The sequence below is a fragment of the Hippocampus zosterae genome, chromosome 5, assembly GCF_025434085.1.
Source record: "Hippocampus zosterae strain Florida chromosome 5, ASM2543408v3, whole genome shotgun sequence".
In the NCBI taxonomy this organism is placed as follows: domain Eukaryota; kingdom Metazoa; phylum Chordata; class Actinopteri; order Syngnathiformes; family Syngnathidae; genus Hippocampus; species Hippocampus zosterae.
This window is the reverse complement of record NC_067455.1, coordinates 13,046,355-13,066,525: the sequence shown is the minus strand read 5'-3', so window position 1 is coordinate 13,066,525 and position 20,171 is coordinate 13,046,355. Positions and strand designations below refer to the sequence as shown.

The window sequence follows — 20,171 nt, the reverse complement described above, 5'->3', positions numbered from 1 at the left end:
AGTGTGGGCTTAAAACTCATACTCTGCCTCATGGTCGGTTTGCCACAAGACCTTTAGTGTCAATAACAGTCATGAACTTGTACATTGAGCAACATATGACATAGCAAATGTGCTTCAGAAGCCGATGTGAAATGTTTTCTCAGAGCTGTTTAGATTTTGTCAGGTGTGGAATATCGCTGATTAAGGTCGGGCCTTTCCCAAAGGCCAGGGCAGGGTCAGCAATGAGACGGGGTGCAGCGGGGGTGTGGGGAGTGGAGTGCTGCACTTTTCACCAACAAGATGTGAGCATGAGGTGGAGACCCTGATGAAGACAGCCCTGTGTATGCGGCATTTCTGACAATTGTGTTTCTGGATGGATGTTCGGATAGACGGACGGATTAATTAATTGTAAATTTCCCCAGTGTGGGACGAATAAAGGATATATTATCTTATTAACCCACCCTGCTGTCTATATTATTATTGTTTCTTTTTTTTTCAAACTTTCAACTGAATATTATGTCATATTGTAAAAAATGAGGCATGACTGCCTCCTGGTAAAAGACGTTTGCCTCACAGCTCTGAGGTTTGGTGTTCAAAACTCAGCCCCGCTCTATTTGTGTGAATGTGAGTGTAAATGGTTGATTGTCTCTACGTGCTGGAGACAAGTCCAGGGTGTACCCCACCTTTCTGCTAAAGTCAGCTGGGATAGGCCCCAGCTCAGCCTCAACCCCGATGATGTATGGATTGTGAAGAAAACATGAAATTTTCTTTTGATGCTGACATCCACCATTTTATTTTGTGCATTTCTTTAATTGTTATTATTATTTTACAATTAGAAGAATATGGGAAACTATTTTTTTCATTTTATTTTGCTTTTGGATGATATATTGTATGCTTTGTAGCATATTAAGAATACAATCCACATTTCATTTCGCTTTTTTGATTGGAAAAAAAATCATCAATCAATCAATTCATTGAATGTGCTCTGTGATCAAAAGTGTCTGTTTTATTAATAGGCATGCGTGCTGCAGTGGTTGGAAGTGTTGCACCTCTGCAAAATAGCACTCATGCCCACTTGCTTGCAAAGCTTGAGTTAACTCGTCTTCATGTGGTTTACAAAAGGACGGATGGTGGGTGGCCATTTTGGTCCAAGATGCAGAGCGTCCACAGAGCATTCCTTAAGATGTGCTGGATAGTTGGTCTCTTACATAACTGTGGTGTAGTTACCTCTCATTAATGCCAACAGACGGCCGATTCATATAGCAGGAGGTTCCTGTGCCCCCAGAGTGGCCACTGAATACCTGCAGTGTTATGTTATGCATTGCAGCTGAATCATGATTCTAACACCGAGCATTCATTCAATCACTGTTGATGTGTCCGCAGATGTATGTTTGTTTGTGCATGCTTGAGTTGTACCGTACATTGTTATGCATACAGTGTTGGGTAACATTATATTGGAGGAAAAAAAAATCACAATGAACCAACTTTAAAATGAATTGAAGATAAATGATAACGTATTGAACTACATTAAACAGAGTGTTCTTAATTGAGATAGTGGTCAACAATAGAAGATCCATGGGAAAAGACCTGAAGTCAATGGAAATGTACCCATTTTTTCGTCGAGCTCCAATATTTTCAGAGGTGGTTGAGCGAGTGCGATAGCTTGGAGGGAGGAGTTGGGGCGGGGGGCGGAAAAGATGTGGGGGTCCCTTAAGTAGAAGCGAACTTTATCCCTTGCCACCTTTCTTTTGCTCAACTCCCACCCTTCAAGTCTGTAGACCATTTTCCACTCAAATGGAGGGAGGCAAACAGAGATAAGATACAAAAAACATTAATCAGGTAAGTGCGTCTTCATCCAATGATAAGTTGGGGTGGGGAAATAATTGTATTGGTATTGATCTCTTTTAACTGTCAAAATATCATGCATTTTGGCGGAGAACTGATGTGTATATTGTTTAAATTTTGCATGAAATCGTCACATTTGAAATTAAATACATCAACTGCAAACCCAGTTTTGTGATATGACCGTGCAAAAGCTGTTTCAAATATTTGCCAGTAAAAAGATTTTTGGCTTGCATATTATGTTCATACAGGTCTTGTGAAGGCAGCCCTTTCATTTACTGCAAGTGTCCGGTAATTGGTTAAGGTGCATGTATCTTTGATTGCAAAAGTTAATGTAAATTAACTTGTGATAACTTAAGCCTTCCCTGTTTCAAAGTTAAAGGGGTGCACTTCAGTGCAGTACATAAGTACGTACATACACTCTTAATTGCCAAACACAAAATGTAGGTCATCTGGTGTTGCAATATGTTGACCTGCTGAACAGTTTACTTGATATTCTATCAATTACATTCAGCAGTTTGACATATTTCTTTAGGTGGGTTTTATTGGCCGCGGCTGCTGAGGCTTATGTAAGCTTCTGTGGAGTGAAAGACAAACAATGTCCCACAGTCCCATACAGTCCCCCACTGTTCGTTCTCCACTAAGGTTCACCATCAGACTTCTTCCTTCCTGTTCAAAACCATCTAAGATGGACTGGGCAAGCAGATGAATGGACTATTATGGGTGTGGGTCGGAACACTATCACATTATGTCAGCTCCTATTTCGTATAGGTTTATTTTGAAATTGCACAGTAAATGCAGTTTTGATCAAATGTGAATCAAGGATAAGCTTTCTTTAGTACAATATGTTAATAAAATTATATGTTTGTATGTCTGTTCTGAGTAAATGGAAGCAACTAGGATTTACATTTTTACATGAATTTATGTGTTTATTTACTGATACAGAAAATCAGCTAAAACTGATGGAATGGGTTTTGAGGGCTACGTTTGTGGATGACTGCTTAATTAACCTTTTACCTTCTCGGAACTTCACAGGGTTTAAAAAGCTTGAAAGACCACACTTTTTTTAAAAAATGAAAATGTATTGTCTTTCAACACTGCCATTTAAAGACTGAGCATGAACCTTACTTATCATCAAGTTAAGTATCATCAAGTCGTCAAGACTCCAAGATGAAAAGACATCAAGATCAGAAATTGACTGACTGAAAAAAGCAATACATAAGAACCTCAGATTTTTTGAAATTGGTGATCAACCAAAAAGACGCAATTAATCGTGTTCTTCTCATTTGTAGGTAAAAGCTGTCTCAACCCAACGGAAGAAAAACGTCATAATTTTAAAAATAATATTCAACTGATATTCCCAAGTCAATCTCTGGTTACTGCCTCAAAATGTTGTTTTCACTTGGACTTCTCCTCCTTCTCACTCCATTTGCTTCACTTCAAACCAGCACCAATCAGAAGAGAAGATCCACAGAAAATGCCTTGACTAAAACCAATATTGCTTTCAATGCTCCGAAACCAAAAACCAGCACCACTCCTGCCAAACTGAACGGCCACCCCACCCAAAATTTAAACATCAACCAGACAGTTTTACCGACTCTTCTCCCCAACCAAAAACCTTCAGTACTCAACCTTACAGCAACCGCAAGAAGCAAGCTCAAACCGACAGTGAACTCCACCACTGTGTCCCCACCACTGAAGACATCCACAGCTAGTGGAACTGTAACCAAGAAGGATAAGCTTACAGTGTCAGTTAATCAGACAGGTTTAGCTAAACCCACAAGAGCCAGTGAAGGGAAGGTTACAAAGGGCAGCCATGGACCCACTGGAGCCCTGAACGATCAGTCAGCAGCCATAAAATCAGCAATAGTCAACAACACTAAAACCACTAAAGAAAAACTTCAACTTTCAGTCAATCAAACAGCTTTTGATAAATCTCTTTCGGGCAGCAATGGGAAGATTGCCAAAGTCAAGCCAGGCCCCACGGGAGTTCAAAATGCTCAGTCAACATCCACAAAGTCAGCCAGTAGCACAAAAACCACCAAAAACAAGCTAATAGCCTCTGTCAATCAGACTGTTGTTATGAAATCTCCTTACACCGGAGAAGTGAAGAACTCGAAGGAAAGTCCTGCCCCCACAGTCCAGACTCCTCTCTTAATTTCTGCAAAGGCCTCTACATCCAGCAGTCCTGCCGCTGTCAAAGCGAAGACCATGGGATCTGATAATCACACTGTCGGAGTCAAAGATTTGAAGAACTCCAAAGTTAAACCGACTTCCACAGTCCAAACTGCCACACCTGCAAAGGCTGCTGCATCCAGCACCCCAGTAAAAGTTAAACCCCAGACAACAGCCTCTGCTGATCCTACAGTTGTGGCCAAATCTCCCTCTAGTGGTGATATCAAGAATTTAAAAGAAAAACCTGTGCTCATCAACCAAAATATAACGAGAGGTTCTGCTGTTGTCAAAGATAGGGCCCAAACCTCTGCAGATCAGGGAACTGTAAACAAGGCTCCCAGCGACACTAAAGTAAAGATTGCCTCTTCACAGCCAATCAAGGTGGTTATTGCTAATGACTGTCAATCAAGCAACACCAAAGAGCATGAAGTAAGCCTAAAACCCGGTGCTCCGCTGGTCATGACACATAAGATCAGTTTGATGCCCGGTGGCTGCACTGGCGGATGTGAGGCCGAGATGGCCGAGCTGAAAGGACGCTTGGCCAGACTGGAGAGAGAGATATCCTCACTAAAGGACAAATGTATGGTTATTGGTTTCCTCCTATATGGCTGCTGGTCTCTGCGTTTTAATATAACAGAACTATTTTTTCCCAATCAGGTCCGTGTTCTGCAAACTGTCCAAATGATTGTAGTGACAATGGACAATGTCAGAAAGGAAAATGCATCTGCCAGGAAGGATTCATGGGTCCAGACTGTAGTCACTGTGCCCAAGGAGCCGAGTGCAGTAAAAGTAAGTGATTCCCTCATGGATTGAATGACTAAATGTGAGTAACTGTAATGATCCTAATTTCAAACTCTAACAATAATCCCTCTTCTCTGTAATGCCAGAAGAAGCCAAAGGAGTGATAAAGGTAAAAGTGGAGACAGAATCCCAGAAAGAAAATAAAGAAAGAACCACTCTTAAGGAAAACATAGAGGACAGAACCAAAACATCAGCGCAGGTGCAACTGGAGAAGAAGGACCAGAGGAAAGGCACTGATGCCAAAGAAACCGACACGAGTTCAAAGTTCGCCACTACTGCTAAATTAGGTCTTGCAAAAGCACAGATCAGCTCGGATGCTTCTGAAAAGAAAATTATCATCAAAGGATCCACAAAGATCACTGTCCCTACTGTTGGCCAGATTCTGTTGAAGCATGAAGGCAGAAAGCAAGAGGAGGCCCGCAAAGGCAAAACTATGGCTAAAAAAACTCCTCTTAAAGTAGTAAAGGAAGGAACCATGGCTAAATCATATTCAAAATCTCATCAACTCAAAGATGAACCTCAGTTTAACATAAACCAGAGTGATGCAAGAAATTTAAATAGAACAGCAAAATTTTCAACAGTTCTTACCAGGATTGTGGCAACCAACAAAACATTTGCTGGAAAGGACGCCAAAGACCAGTCCACACTCATTGAAAAGAATTCAACTCAAGCATTAGAATCAACGCAGATTAAAAAGGTAAAAGTGGATACTGCTGTACATTCTGTTGATGGAAACACTGATAAACAGACAAATGTGCCTGCTGTTGAAGACATAAACATTGATCCTACCAAAACCAAACAAGGGAGGTATTCCGTAACGGATGCTAAAACTGGACATACATCTACATCTGTGGTCTCTGGTAATGACAGAAAATCTGATCCTGGCAAGAGCACAAAGGGGAGGGATGGTGCAACAGTGCACTCTGTGGATGGCAAGTCCGGAAAGTTGGGAGGTGCAAAAACTTTGCATTCTGTTGATGGCAAGACTGGACAAGGCAGACAAACTACAACTATGCACTCTCCTGACAGCAGAAGTACAGATGCTAGCAAAACCGGAAGAGGGAGGGATACCAAAAAATTGCATTCAGTTGGTGCAAAGCCTGGACAAGGCAAACATACTGCTACTGTCCAGGTGGTTGATGACAGAAATGTCGATGCTAGCCAGAATGGGAAATGGAAGCCTACGAAATCTTTGCACTCGATTGATGACAAGATTGAACATGACAGACATACGACAACTGTGAACTATGTTGTTCGTAAGGCTGAACAAAGCAGACAAACTGTGCATTATGTTGACGACAGAAACACAGATGCAAGCAAGACAGAAAATGGAAGAGATACTGTAGCAAAGCATTCTGTTGATGGCAAGACTGGGCAAAACAGAGACACTATGACGAGGCACTCTGTTGCTGGCAAGATCGGACAAGGCAGTGGCACTGTGCACTCGGCTAACAGCAAGACTGCACAAAGCAGACATACGACAACTGCACACTCTGTTGACAATACAAACACAGATGCCAGCAAAACAGGGCAAGGGAAGAGTACCATAACAGTGCACTCTGGTGATGGCAAAACTGGAAAAGGAAAAGATACTTCAACTGTACATAGTTCTATCACGGATACCACGGATGCAAGCAAGACAGGAAAAGGGAGTGTCACTCTGAAAATTCAAAACGTAGTGAATGCCACTTCAGACAATGCTCAAGTTTCCCAGAGCCAAACAACGACCCATGGCAGCTCCATGACAAGTGCCACAAGGACAGGAGGATTAGGTTCTGTGAAAGTTGTAAACATCTCCTCCCACAGCTTCATCCTCTCATGGTCAGCACCACAGGGAATGTTCAAAAACTTCACAGTGATCAGAAGGGAACCGCAAACAGAAGGCGATGAGGAAGAGTATGAGGAGTTTGAAGAGGAGGCTTTTGAGGGAGACAATGTTTATTCAGCAAAGAACAAAATTCAGGTCCAGGTACATAAAGAGAGCTCCTCTTCAAGTAAAGTTGTTGCATCAAAAAGTAAAACAGAAACCAAGAGGATCATGCTGGTGGTACCTGGCAGTGTGCGATCAGTTGAATTCAGTAACCTCCGCACTAATACGCGCTATGTCCTGCACATATATGGTACGGCAGTGGACCGAAAATCCAAGATTCACAGAGTTATTGCAACTACAGGTAGAATCCAAATGCACTACATTGTTCCTTGAGTCAGTGAATGTGTCCAAACTCCAAGTCTTTCTTCTTTAGGTCCAGAGCCAGCCACAGATATGCTTTTCAGTAACATAACAGAGACATCACTCATGGTCTCCTGGGCTAAACCCAAGACAACAATCACAGGCTACACAATTACATACACCCACATTGTCACAGGTATGTTTAAAAATGCAGAATATTGAAATGCATAATCATTAGTTGTACATAAATGTTGTATTAGTTATACTTTTTCCTTCAAGGTGAGACCCGTTCCGTGAACTTGGACTCCCAACAGACTTATGTGGTTCTTTCCAAGTTGTCTGCTGGATCATCCTATATTATCACTGTCACCACAACACAAGGGAGAGTCCACAGTGATGCGCTTGTGTCCATTATCACCACAGGTACAACAACTCTGTTCTCAAATTGTGAAAGTCCTGCATATTTACTACAGTGCGATTATTTGCCGTTTCTCATCTGCAGTGCCTGCCCCACCAACCCACCTACGAGCCAACAATGTGACTGATACCAGAGCAGTGCTACAATGGACACCCAGCTTGGGCAAGGTAGACCGCTTCATCATCAGCTACGAATCATCCAAGAGTGAGTGATCGAACCATAAATCTAGTGTCTTGATGATATGATCTTAGTGATTGCAAAACCAACTAATTGATTCTCCATTCCTCAGCTCCTAATGTGACTGTGACAGTGATGGTATCTGGAAACTCAGTGGAGCACCAGCTGAGAGGCCTTCAGAGAGGGACGATGTACACCATCAAAGTCCTGAGCCAGAAGGACAGTCTTCAGAGCACAGCCATTACAACAACTTTCACCACTGCCAACGGTCAGTAGATAGATGCAAGTTAAGGACTGGATCAATGTTTGATCAGGTTCTGAAGACACCAGAACTTACGATTTGGGCATGTATGTATCTTTCATAAGCGGTCAAAGCCAGCGAAGTGGGTGCTCGCTCTGCTCTGATTGTTTGGAGAAGTTCCACGGTGGTTTATCACAGCTACAGACTGATCTACCAAGTGGTAGGAGAAGAGGCAACGGTGAGTCCAAGACCTTGATTATTGTTCCCAAACAATTAAATAAATCCATGGGGTATTACTGTAATTATTTCTGTTTATGCTAGGAGCTTATCCTAGAGCCCACCATCACAGAGTATAAACTGACAGGACTGTTACCCATGTCACGCTACAACGTTCTGGTGGAAGGCGAAAGAGATGGACGTCACACATCAATTGTAACCAGCGAATTTATCACAGGTAAACCTCAAACCCAAACTCATCCGTCCACTCCAGTGTTAACGCTCATTATTTAACGCTCCAAATCCATTTCATAGGTAAGCTGCGTTTCCCCTACCCGACCGAGTGCTCTCAGGAGCTGCTGAATGGAGCTCTTCAGTCAGGAGAGGTAGACATCTACCCCGAGGGAAAGGAGGGCCAGGTCTTCAGAGTCTACTGCGACATGGAGACTGATGGAGGCGGTTGGACGGTGAAATGAATAAAGTTATTGAATTAACTTGTGACATGACAGAATATTTTCCTCTAGATGCCTCAATTTGTTTTTTTTAGGTGTTCCAACGACGAATGAATGGAAAAACAGATTTCTACAGGACCTGGAGTGAATACAGAGACGGCTTTGGAAACCTTAGTGAAGATTTCTGGCTCGGTATAGTCAAAGTTTGCTTGAATAATCACTAAACAAACAACCGAATGCCACTTAATAGTATGATTCGTGTGGACATCACGTTTTTCTTCCAACCACCACCAACAGGAAATACAATTCTGCACAACCTCACCAGCATCGGTCCCGTGAGCTTGAGGGTAGACCTGCGATCCGGAAACGAAACAGCTTATGCTCACTATGCTAACTTTTCCATCGATTCTGAGGAGAATCATTTTGCCCTCACAGTGTCTGGATACACAGGAACAGCAGGTGACATGTTTTGTTCAATCTTGCAAGCTATCAGCAGAACTTCATTGCAATTAACACACTGTCATTCTTGGCCAGGTGACTCAATGAAGTACCACAATGAACGTCCTTTCTCAACCCGGGATAAGGACCCTGACTCTTTGGGCATCCACTGTTCGCGGGCCTACATGGGCGGTTGGTGGTATAAAAACTGCTACAAAACCAACCTCAATGGACTTTATGGCATCAACACTAATAATCAGGTACCATACAATCGTGAGTTACTTGGCTTCTCTTATCCATGTTTCTACCGACTGACTAAAGAGAATCAATGTTGTGGTTAATCAAACGCAGGGAGTGGTGTGGATAGACTGGAAAGGTAAAGACTCCTCCATTCCCTTCACTGAGATGAAGTTCAGACCGTCCAGGTTCTCTCCTGCGACACATGGCTAAAGATGATCAAGCTCGCAAGAACTCCATATGAAGAAAGGGTCTCATTGTTATTGTGTGTCATCATTCAGCTGTTTGATTTTTAAGTGTTCCACTTCAACAGAGCCTTATCTCTGTTGAGATTTCTATTTTGCTATGCGGCCCATCCAATTCAACAGGATGGCGTTCACTACTACTGTAAATATGCACTGTCTCACTCAGTTGAAATAAATGTAGGTCTGATGTGGCCTGGTTTTACATTAAACACATCCTGTTAAGGGACTACTAATGTGTCGTCCTTCTTTGCATGAAACAAAAACATTGACAATCAATCTGTCACGTTGCCAAGGGAGTGTTGTCATGTCCTTCGCGGGTTTAGCTTTTGACTCAAAAGAAAACATTTAGATGCCCTTGATATGAACGGAAAAAGTACCCACACATGCAATGCAGATGAGAGATGCTTTGGATCACTATAAATGGGGCGAGAAATTTGATGAAACGCGTTTCGAAGAGGAGCAGCATCACAGGAGACACAAGATGCCATCTGAGGTGGTGGTGTTCACCGTGGCAGCTGCCTTACTCATGTTGGTATTCGCGCTCCTGCAAACTTTCTTCAAATCTGCAACAAGTAACGACTCTCAGTGTCCCAAAGGAAAGACTCCACCAGGTAATTCTTTTCAAGATAATGTACAACAAAAATGATGCATGTAATGATTTCTTTTTCTTTAATCAGAAAAAATACCTGCCAAAATTTTGAGGGATTTTGTTTTCTGAAAAATTAAAAGGAGTAATGTGTCATGAGAAACATGCTTTTCATTGGACAGCAACGGTATCTACATGGCCCATATATCACTGTCAGAGATTTTTTTTGTCATCTTATTTTTCCTTTTTTTCTTATTTTATTTGTTGTTTTTCCTTCTCAGGCCCTGCAAGCAGTTTCCTTATAGGCAACATGATGGAGTTAACTCACGACCATCTGCCAATTCACTTAACCCAACTCGCACAGCGCTACGGACGCATCTACCAACTTAAATGTGGAAACACTTGTAATCACCATAATTTTAATTGCTTCTTGTGAACATTTTTTGTTCATCTTAACATGTACGGTAGACACACACCAAATACATCTTTCATTTTTTTCCTCAGGCATGGTGGTTCTGAACAGCACTGAGGTCATAAGAGAGGCTTTGGTGAAGAAATGGTCAGATTTTGCAGGGAGGCCCCTTTCATTCACAGGTGAACGCTATAGTGGTTGGCATATCTGCCTCACAGTCAAGAGATCCGAGCTCAAATCTTGCTTAGAGCATCTCCGTCCTTATTTTTAGGATACTCTGGTTATCAGCTATATTTCCAAAATGTGCATTTTATTTTAACTGAAGACTCTAACTTGTCCAAAGGTGAAAATGGTTGTTTGTCGCAATGCGCCCTGTGAGAGAGTGGCAACCAGTTCAGGATGTCCCCCTTCCTCTTGTCCTACGTCAGCTGGGATAAGCACCAGTTCATCAGAGACGCTCATGAGGACATGTGCTTTACAAAATGAACAGATTGATGGTTCAATTTGAATTTGTGACCGTGAACTTACCCTCTTTCACAGGAGATGTCGTGTCTGGGGGAGGGCGCTCAATTTCTCTGGGAGACTACAACAATGAGTGGCGAGCCCATCGCCGCCTGGTCCATGGCGCTTTGCTGCGATGCTGCCATGATTCGTTGCATGGGTTGATTGAAAAGCAAGGGTTGCATCTCTGCAAGGTAGGTAGACACAACATGACAGGGAAAAAAAGAGTTCAGAGAGAGTCCCCGCTGTTCCTGAACTATAAATGTGACCATTATTGGGCTATTTGATAATGGTAATGAATGGTATAATACAACGTTGGTTGTATCTTTCTTTTGTAGGTTCTGAAGGCTTATCAAGGCAGTGCCGTTGATCTCTCTAATGATTTCACAGTGGCAGCCAGTAACGTGATCACCACGTTGACTTTTGGAAAGGAAGTGAGTTTGTGTCCCTTTAAAGGAGGCGGATGACCTCGAGGGACACACATTCGATTTTTGAAATGGACAGTTAAGTGAAGTCATTGATAGTTAGTGCATGCATTATCAGTTAGCATAAATGCATCAATAGTGAGAGGAAATCCACATTCCAGTCTTCGGTTTTTAAGCATTATTGTTGATGTTATTGATCAATTGTTTCAGTATGACAAGAGTTCTTCAGAGCTGCAGGAATTACACAATTGTCTGAATGAGATTGTCGCTCTATGGGGCTCCTGTTGGATTTCCGCCCTGGACTCCTTCCCTTTGCTGAGAGTCAGTTCAAGAAATAATAATTCAAATGTCTGTAAAAATCATGAAGATGAAACATTTAATGTAGAATGTAATCTGTTCTCTCCAAGAGATTACCCAATCCTGTTTTCTCCCATCTCATGCAAGAGGTGACTAAGAGAGACAACATCATACGCAAACACCTCAAGGACTTCAAGGTCAGTGTTCACTCATGTCATTGCAATGTGGTTTGTTTTGAAAGGATACAACCTTTTGGGGGGGGGGGGGAAGGGTGACTCATTTGTCATGAGAATTCAAAACAAACATTCTCCTACACACTTTCTATTTTAGCTCTTATTTTGGAAGGTTCTTTCTTTGGTTCTGGTGAAAGGCAGGAACAGCTTCTGTTTGGATAATTATGCAAAATGAAACAGGGTAAAAAAATATAGATCTCAAAATTCATTTCAAATCATTTTTACTTCGGTGCTCACTGGGAGCAGCGACTGCCTGGGCACTGCCCTTTGTAGCCCGGGTGGTACAATTAGTATACCGTAATCTTATCATCTTTTGTTTTGTCTCTTGTACAGTCACAAGACAACAAACCTGAAAGCATCATCTCACGCTACTTCCTCCAGGGACTTGATACGAAGAATGGAGTGGTAATCAGGATCATTTACAAACATTCTTATGGTTAAATCCAGATATTGGTGGAGAGTATCAGTGACACAGGTTCTTGTGTGTGGCAAATACCACTATAAATGCCTTTTGTGTCCTCATTAGAATAACTCAAATATCATGAAAATGCAGATTTTTCTGGTTGGCATGTATGTAGAGTATTGTCCAGAAAGATATGAAGTTCAATGGAAATTCTTAACTTTTGGGGCTTTCAAAGGCACCCTATAGTGACAATGACTGTTTCATATGATTGTTTTATATCAAATCTACTGTGGTGATGGATTAAATATACCGTACATGGACAAAAGTGTATGTGGTTGCTGTGTTGGCCAACAGCTGCTGACGGACATTCATGTTCACATGGCCACTGTAGACCTGCTCATTGGAGGAACGGAGACCACAGCGGCCTTGCTCAACTGGACTATAGCATTCCTCTTGCACCGACCAGAGGCAGGTCACGTCAGCATTTTCATTCATTTACTGTATGTACAAACCCCAATTCCATTGAAGTTGGGATGCTGTGCAAAACGTAAATACAAACAGAATACATTGATGTCTGAATCCCTTTCAAGCTATATACAAGTGAATACACTTCAAAGATGAGATATTTAGTCATGTTTAAACTGACGGCATGTTTAACACTGCATTTTGTTACCTTTCCTTTGAACAATACTCAATGAGCATTTGGGAACTGAAGACACTAATTGCTTTAGTATCTGAGGACACTCATTGCTGGAGCTTCACAGGCAGAATTCCTTCTCGTTCTTGGTTGTGTACAACTTCTGTAACTTAACAGTCCAGGGGTTTTCGTAGTTGTAATTTGCACTTCATAATGTGCTCCATATTTTCAATGGTTGACAGGTCTGGACTATTGGCAGGCCGGCCTACTACTCACACTCTTTTACTAAGCCATACTGATGTCATACACGTAGAATGTGGCTTGCTGAAATAACCACAGGTGTCCTTGAAAAAGATGTTGCTTGATGGCAGCTTATATTGCTCTAAAACCTTTCAGCATTAATGGTGCCTTCACAGATGTGCAAGTTACCTAGGCCATGGCCACTAACATCCCACCATAGCATCACTGATATTGGCTTTTCAACTTTGCTCAGACAACAATCCAGATGATCTTTTTGTCCTGAGCGCCATGATTTTGACAAACAGTTGGAAATGTGGACTCGTCAGACCACAGCATTCTTTTCGACTTTGCGTCAGTCCGTTTCAGATGAGCTCAGGCCCAGAGAAGCAAGTGGCATTTCTGGGTGTTCTTAAAATAGGGATTAAGCTTTGCATGGTCGAGTTTTAACTTGCATTGGTAGATATAGCGACAAACTGTGCTAAGGAGCAACGTTTTTTGGAAATGTGAAATGAAAGTACTGTATATCTACAAACAGAACAACAATGTTCATAAGTCTGAACATTAAATATCTTGTCTTCATAGTGTATTTAATTGAATACAGCTTGAAAAGGATTTGTAAATCATTGTATTCTTTATTGAGTTAGTGTATGTTTTACACCACATCCCAAATTCACTGTAATTGGGATATGTAGATACATTACCTTTGACATGCATGTGCTTACTCGCTCCTCTGCTGTACTCATCAGGTCCAGAATCAGGTGTATGAGGAGCTGTGCACTGTACCAGAGGGTCACTATCCCAAATATAGCGAGAGGCACAAACTTCCTGTCCTAACTGCGCTCATCAACGAAGTGCTCCGACTCAGGCCTGTTGCTCCCCTGGCCGTACCGCACAGAGCCATCCGAGACAGCAGGTCAAAAAATTGGAAACATGCAAAGACACAGAAGTGGTTAATCATTAAGTCATTTCGTCATGTCTTTTGTTTTTCCAAATGTAGTTACAGTGCACTCCGCTTAATAGAACACCGGTTAATAGAGTAATCAGCTTAATAGAGCAAAAGGCTCTGGAACGGATTTGCCTAATGCAATTTCCTATAAAGATACTCCGCTTAATAGAACAGGCCGTAAGCAATGAACATTGTAAACTAGTGGTTTTCGAAGTGTAGCTATCGCGATACTGTAGCACTATCGTGAGAAAACGCGGTAGTTCTAGCCGTATACAGTAACAGGTAGCACGCGTCACTCCACACATAGACACACGCACGTCACAATGGCTTCAACTTCACTCAAGAGACGAGGGCTATCATCTGCGGATAAGAAGGACATACTCAGACGATACGATGCATTGCCGGATTCTCAGAAGGTACGCCCGCGGTTTCCAGGACTTCCCTCTTATCCAGTGCATTGAGAGGGAAGTCAGCCGCAAAATTACGGACTCCTGTTTCCAGACAAAAGTAACGAAATTTTTCTCGTGATTTGAGATGTTTGACTGAAGTTGATTAAAGTTGTTGTTTTGTTGTTTGATTAAAGATATGGACGTCCACAGTCGAAATATCTCTTCTAACTCGTCAGCAGGGGTTTTTCTGCGTGCATAACTTGGTCGTCGACGTGTCTGAAGGTGTACCTAATAAAGTGTCTGCGGTTAATAGAAACTCCGCTTAGTAGAACAGAAGCGCTTCGGCCCAATGGTGTTCTAGTAAGCGGAGTGCACTGTACTTTTAATTAGGCTTGAGTGTTAGAGTGGGTTTTATTTTTTTAATACTTTATTTTAGGTTATTTTTAGTCTGAGTATTCTTTATGTGGGGTATTTCTTATAATTACATTTTATTGCTAATTATTGTAAGTTTTAGTGTTGTAAATGTAATTATAGTATTTTTTTAAAGAATTGTATTTCATTTACAAAACTTTTTTTTTCAAGTTTAGTTATATATTTTTATCAACTATAATAAACCTGCTATAACACACCTGTCTTTTTAGTTCAGGGATTGGCAAATTGAGTGAAATAATTTTTTTAATTAGATAAAATAACAAAATAACATTAGTCACTAAACACGTTATCCTTATAATATTGATAGTGAATACAACTGGGGAGGTTTGCCATGGATAGGCTACAGCACCCCCATGGCCCTTGTGAAGATAAATGGTTTAGAATATAAATGGATGGATATATTATTGTACAGTAAATGTACAATGAAACAAACATATTCCAGTTGCATGATCTTTTGAATTACATCAACTCCAAATCTCTGTAAATCATACAAATAAAGGGATAGCTATTGAATTACCGGTAACTTTAATACTGATGAACTGGCTTTGATGAAGTTCCTCAACTCATTAAAGTGAACGATGCTTTTGTAGTATTGCAGGTTATTACATCCCCAAGAACACAGTGATCATCCCAAATCTTTTTGGAGCTCATCATGATCCTTCAGTCTGGACTGAGCCGGACAGCTTCAAACCAGGTAGAATATATTTTTTGGAAAATGAACGGAATAAATTATATTTCCTTCTACAGCAAACCTCACAATTTTGTCTTTCAGAGCGTTTCCTGGAGGGAGGAGGGGCCTCCCCGAGAGCTCTGATTCCCTTTGGAGGGGGGGCTCGTCTGTGTCTGGGGGAGTCAGTTGCCAAAATTGAGCTTTTTCTCTTTACAGCCTATTTGCTGAGAGATTTTCACTTCTTTCCCACTGATGCCTGTCTGCCCGACCTGAGGGGCGTTGCTAGTGTTGTACTCAAGGTCAAGGCATACAAAGTTATTGCATGCCCACGACCTGTTCACGACAACTAAAGTCTTGAACTATGTGGCTTTAAATTGTGAAATGTCCAACAATTGAGGATTGCTGCACACTTGCCGACGATAACAGATTGAACAAATCAGCATCCTTCACTTTTGAGGATATTTCTGTTTGTTTCTACTATAACTATTATTGCAGTACAATTAAATGTGATCAATGCAAATATTTATTTCATTCGAAACGTGGTTCTATTTTAGGGTGTAGGTTTTTTATATTTAATCACAAATCATCAGTTAAACGATGCAACAGTAATTCATCATTTCATCCAACGTTTCTCATGAAAATACGACACCATGATCGGGTTCATGATGATCCTGGAGATCATTTGGTACAAAACGTTATCAGAGCATTTCTACGTTGACCGATAAACACGTTTTTCAGGGCATCTTTAAAATGAACAACAGTGCCACTTTGTGGAGAAAACATGGCACTACAACACGGTGATCTAAGGAACAAGCCGATTTGCGTTTGAACCTTATCATTCCTTTTCACTGGCCATGACATGACGGTGGGCAGGCATGACTGTACTCTCTTCGACGAAAAGTGGATTTCTAATGAAGTCCCGCCTTCGTACAGAACTTTTGTGGCTAGCTTTTCAGCACAATCAACACGAGTGATTTGTTGTTATGTCAGTCAGTCTCTTTGGAGTACATATGAAACACATACATAACATTTTGTTAGTTTTAGTTTTTTTTATTTAAAATGGTAAGAAAAGCAAAAGGTCAAAGATTTTATTTGATTTCTTAAAGAATAGTTGGCACCTAACATAAGGCAAAACCCTTCCACCGAAGAACGCCTGCAGTTGCGAAAGATATACAAATGTTACTTTCACTACACACCAAATAGTTTAAATTCTGTCTATTCAACATTCGTCCCTGCATGAACTAAAAAATGACAAAATAAACAAGCAAGAACACTGATCTGGCAGGAAGTGCGTGATCCACATGTGTACGCCACGATCACGAGACCCAAGACACAGCATGAGGAGTAGGCCTAATGGTGAAAGGAAATGGGGATGATTTTGACATTTCAGTGGGAATGACTTTATATGTTGAAAAAAATAATAATGAAAATGAACTACGAACGGACTATTTACTACTAGACCTTAATAGTGTTTTTTTCTGCAGCACATACACCACTCTTTTTTCAAGTTAGTGGCAAAAAAAGTCACTTTCACTTGTTCTTTGGTGTCTGTGTGCTGCCTTTTTCAATTCAATCTATAAAGTCCTAAAATAAACCGTGGTTTATTTTTATTCTGAAAAAGTGCAAATATTCTGTGGCGAGTGTACGCCTATGAAGATGATAAAAAAAGTAACTCAGGGCCAAACTTGTGAAACACATCCCAATTTAGGGATTGTAATATTGTGATCACTTTTAAATAATGCTAACGAGAATATACTGTATATATCTCAGATCCTTCATTTACAACATGCTGACATATTCAATTTCAACATTACAGTCAGCCACGAAAAATACATCACCGTGTTTCTCATTTGTTTTATATTTATTGTGAGATACACGAAGAATGTAATCAATTGACGGCTTCCCTTTATTACATTTGAAAGTATGTTGATCAACACTGTACATTACAGATGTTCAAAGATGTCTTCCCCACGAATAATATCATTTGAAAAAGTTATTTTGAGAAACATCCTATGTGCTGTCACAAAAAGTGTGAATGACACTGCCTCTTCCCAAACATGATGGCTTTGTGCAACACAAGTCTTGTGAAAAAATGTGAAAGTCTGATGGCAGCTTTAATACTAAGAGAAGTTCACTTCCTCATTGGACTCATTTTAGAGAAGCACAGGCTGTGTTTAACTTTCACTTTTGCAGTGTACAAATGGACAGCAAGGTTCAAGGTTGGTTATTTTGCGATCCATCTTTCTATATTCCGCTCGTCATCTTTCACTTGTCGAACCAACCATTAAAGATGTATTTGTTGGTGGCAGGTGGTAAAGCGTACGGCCTCCTTAAGTCTCACCAAGAGGACAAACTAAACGCCATCAATGAGGTGAGACATCAGGACGTCTTATATTCAAGAACACAATGTTGAAAAAGAAACAATAAGTGTTATTTTCTTACCTGATAGGCTTTTCTGTCTGATGAGCAGTATGCAGACGTGGAAGACCTTGCCTGCAAGCTTGACGTGTTCAAACGTAACAACTTTAAGACACGGCGACTAATTGCAAATGTTAGCCTCTGTTCGATTTTAACTTTTTTTTTTAAACTCTCCAGAGAAATACATGGAGTTTGATCTTAACGACAAAGGGGATATAGGTAAACCTTTGGATTCATGAATTACAATTCCGGAGGCCTTGAGCAATGACTATCTTTAGATTTTTACTTTATTTTTGGTGGTGGATTTTAGACATGATGGGCTTAAAGCGGATGCTGGAGAAACTGGGACTTGCCAAGACTCACTTGGAGTTGAAGAAGATGATGTCGGAAGTGGTTGGAGGAGCAACCAAAGAGACAATCAGTTATGCAGACTTCCTAGATATGATGCTGGGAAAAAGGCATGCCATTTTGAAGCTGTGAGTGGAACTGTCGGCCAATTTGTCTGAAGTTTCCCTACAGACGGTTGCCACATGCACTTACATGTGATTTCTTTGATTTCAGAATTCTTATGTTTGAAGGCATGAACAAGGACGAGAAGAGACGTGAGGGACCAGCTTCTCCCAAAAACTTCTCAGAATTACCCTGAGGGAATTTTCTCTAACACATCACATGTTCCACTTAATATTGGGGATTGACAAATGCCCACCTCTACCTCTTATGTAACCATTGTAAATTATTTGTCATGCAATATTTAGCTTACTTCCTCGAATGATTTTTTAAATATTGAAACATGTTGTATATATATATGAAACATGCCATCGTTGCATTTAAAATAAGATGTTCAAGAATCATAAAGATTCAATATGATGGAAGCCAGATGAAACGTATTAAGGTTTGCTTTCAAAAGAAATCTATCAACTGTTTCTTTGTGTTGGAGAATCCCACAAAACATTCGAGCCATACCTACAAAATGTCTTGCATGGGTCAAGAAATAGTATGTTTCTTGCAAGTTTCGTGGAAATCAATTATGAAGTTTTGTGCTTCTATACAAATGGTGATTAAAGATCTTTGCTGGAAAAACCAAATTGCCTCTGAAGTAGTAATGAAACCTCGACAGGCAAAGTTGTAAAAATTCCTCATCAAATTAAATAAAAATGAGTTTGGATGTGCATCACAGTTCTTTCATAAATTCGATGAAAAGTTGTGAAACAGAATAAAGGAAGTACTTGAAATAATAAATAAAATCTGCTCTTCCCTTACACTCGGATCGTCCAGCATTTTACCACACAAAGAATTCAAATAATCTTTTCCGCGGCGGCCTCACATTCTGGACTAGAGGGGTGCCCGAGTCCAGTCCTGTTGTCCATGTTTCCCTCAGCCAACACAACTGAATCACAGGCTGGATACGGGCTCTCCAAGGCCGCAGTTGGACATCCCTACTTTTGTATGTTTTGTTCCCACATCATAACATTCCTCCGCATTTGTTTCTGGACCCCGATTACAAAATGAGACCGGATGAATGCAAATTGTGTCAAAGCGGACTAGTTTCAGCTTGATGACGAACAAAGACGTAATGACGACATAATTACCAAACCCTTTTGAAATCTTGCCCTTCAAGAGATATTTTAAAATGTATTGTTCTCCACAGCAGTAATTGTAATGCCTGCCACTGTACGTCAATGTCATAGACAGATGAACAAAGATACTTGATGTGCATTAATTAAATAATAGTGAGCCACGGCGCAGTGCTGAATAGTATCCACTGAGGCTTTTGGGAAACAAAGTCATACTTTGCATAGTGTGCAGAGTCCATTAAGAGGCAGAATAATGTTTATTTCATTTTTTTAATAAACGACAAAGAAGAATCACAAAGCAACAATGTTTTCCACCATCTAAAATCTATTTTTCCCATGTGAAATTCTAAATTTCTTCTGGGGAGGTTGCCGTTGTCGTAGCTACCAGGTTTGCGACCGAGACTATGAAACACGTGGTCTAAAAAGGGACGGGTGTTTTTTACAGCGTCTATCTTCTACAGAAAAGCACAAAAGACAGCGAGTGGGCGCAAATCTACTTGGACTATGTGGTAAAAGGCTTTACAAACTTTCTTGATATAAACTCGGTGACGCCTCTAAACGGAAGCCGCTTTTTCCTTGAAATGTCACAGTACATCAAATCACATGAAACAGTTGCT

The 20,171-nt window shown here is 40.8% G+C and overlaps 3 protein-coding genes and 1 long non-coding RNA gene across 7 annotated transcripts; 3 read left to right on the top strand and 1 right to left on the bottom strand.

The window, feature by feature from the left end:
- Positions 1 to 1,709: 1,709 nt before the first annotated feature.
- On the top strand, positions 1,710 to 9,618 carry tnxba (tenascin XBa). Of its 2 annotated transcripts, none has more exons than XM_052066315.1 (15): positions 1,710 to 1,818; positions 3,114 to 4,576; positions 4,654 to 4,785; positions 4,887 to 6,968; positions 7,041 to 7,163; positions 7,247 to 7,390; positions 7,470 to 7,589; positions 7,675 to 7,830; positions 7,929 to 8,041; positions 8,125 to 8,257; positions 8,335 to 8,486; positions 8,567 to 8,663; positions 8,769 to 8,930; positions 9,006 to 9,169; positions 9,261 to 9,618. In XM_052066315.1, the coding sequence occupies exons 2-15, from the start codon at positions 3,211 to 3,213 to the stop codon at positions 9,357 to 9,359; spliced, it is 5,043 nt and encodes a 1,680-aa protein (XP_051922275.1). In that variant the 5' UTR covers positions 1,710 to 1,818; positions 3,114 to 3,210; the 3' UTR covers positions 9,360 to 9,618. The 2 variants fall into 2 exon arrangements, with proteins under 2 accessions (XP_051922275.1, XP_051922273.1); XM_052066313.1 differs by having other exon boundaries at positions 4,884 to 6,968.
- An 8-nt stretch (positions 9,619 to 9,626) lies between these two features.
- On the top strand, positions 9,627 to 16,084 carry LOC127601238 (steroid 21-hydroxylase). 2 transcript variants are annotated; one of them, XM_052066330.1, is made up of 12 exons: positions 9,628 to 10,002; positions 10,259 to 10,381; positions 10,482 to 10,571; positions 10,930 to 11,084; positions 11,229 to 11,324; positions 11,526 to 11,636; positions 11,723 to 11,809; positions 12,179 to 12,250; positions 12,603 to 12,716; positions 13,872 to 14,038; positions 15,483 to 15,586; positions 15,665 to 16,084. In XM_052066330.1, the coding sequence occupies exons 1-12, from the start codon at positions 9,780 to 9,782 to the stop codon at positions 15,910 to 15,912; spliced, it is 1,590 nt and encodes a 529-aa protein (XP_051922290.1). In that variant the 5' UTR covers positions 9,628 to 9,779; the 3' UTR covers positions 15,913 to 16,084. The 2 variants fall into 2 exon arrangements, with proteins under 2 accessions (XP_051922289.1, XP_051922290.1); XM_052066329.1 differs by having other exon boundaries at positions 9,627 to 10,002; positions 15,483 to 16,084.
- On the bottom strand, positions 10,570 to 13,995 carry LOC127601246 (uncharacterized). 2 transcript variants are annotated; one of them, XR_007962511.1, is made up of 3 exons: positions 13,848 to 13,995; positions 10,918 to 11,077; positions 10,570 to 10,817 (listed from the first exon to the last, which is right to left on the bottom strand). It is a non-coding gene; the product is annotated as an uncharacterized LOC127601246 (long non-coding RNA). The 2 variants fall into 2 exon arrangements; XR_007962512.1 differs by having other exon boundaries at positions 13,827 to 13,940.
- A 1,534-nt stretch (positions 16,085 to 17,618) lies between the features above and the next one.
- On the top strand, positions 17,619 to 19,151 carry LOC127601243 (allograft inflammatory factor 1-like). The gene is made up of 6 exons (XM_052066338.1): positions 17,619 to 17,781; positions 17,872 to 17,933; positions 18,012 to 18,078; positions 18,158 to 18,199; positions 18,291 to 18,456; positions 18,542 to 19,151. Exons 1-6 carry the CDS (start codon positions 17,763 to 17,765, stop codon positions 18,624 to 18,626), a joined length of 441 nt encoding a protein of 146 aa, XP_051922298.1. The 5' UTR covers positions 17,619 to 17,762; the 3' UTR covers positions 18,627 to 19,151.
- The last annotated feature ends 1,020 nt before the right edge of the window (positions 19,152 to 20,171 follow it).

Coding starts and splice junctions, on each gene's coding strand:
- LOC127601243 (XM_052066338.1), top strand. Junction 17,934..18,011: donor AACTAAACGCCATCAATGAG/GTGAGACATCAG, acceptor CTTACCTGATAG/GCTTTTCTGTCTGATGAGCA. Junction 18,457..18,541: donor AGGCATGCCATTTTGAAGCT/GTGAGTGGAACT, acceptor CTTTGATTTCAG/AATTCTTATGTTTGAAGGCA.
- tnxba (XM_052066313.1), top strand. CDS start 3,211: ATGTTGTTTTCACTTGGACTTCTCCTCCTTCTCACTCCATTTGCTTCA. Junction 8,258..8,334: donor AACCAGCGAATTTATCACAG/GTAAACCTCAAA, acceptor TCCATTTCATAG/GTAAGCTGCGTTTCCCCTAC. Junction 8,931..9,005: donor TGGATACACAGGAACAGCAG/GTGACATGTTTT, acceptor ATTCTTGGCCAG/GTGACTCAATGAAGTACCAC.
- LOC127601238 (XM_052066329.1), top strand. CDS start 9,780: ATGCAGATGAGAGATGCTTTGGATCACTATAAATGGGGCGAGAAATTT. Junction 12,717..13,871: donor TCCTCTTGCACCGACCAGAG/GCAGGTCACGTC, acceptor TGTACTCATCAG/GTCCAGAATCAGGTGTATGA. Junction 14,039..15,482: donor AGAGCCATCCGAGACAGCAG/GTCAAAAAATTG, acceptor ATGCTTTTGTAG/TATTGCAGGTTATTACATCC.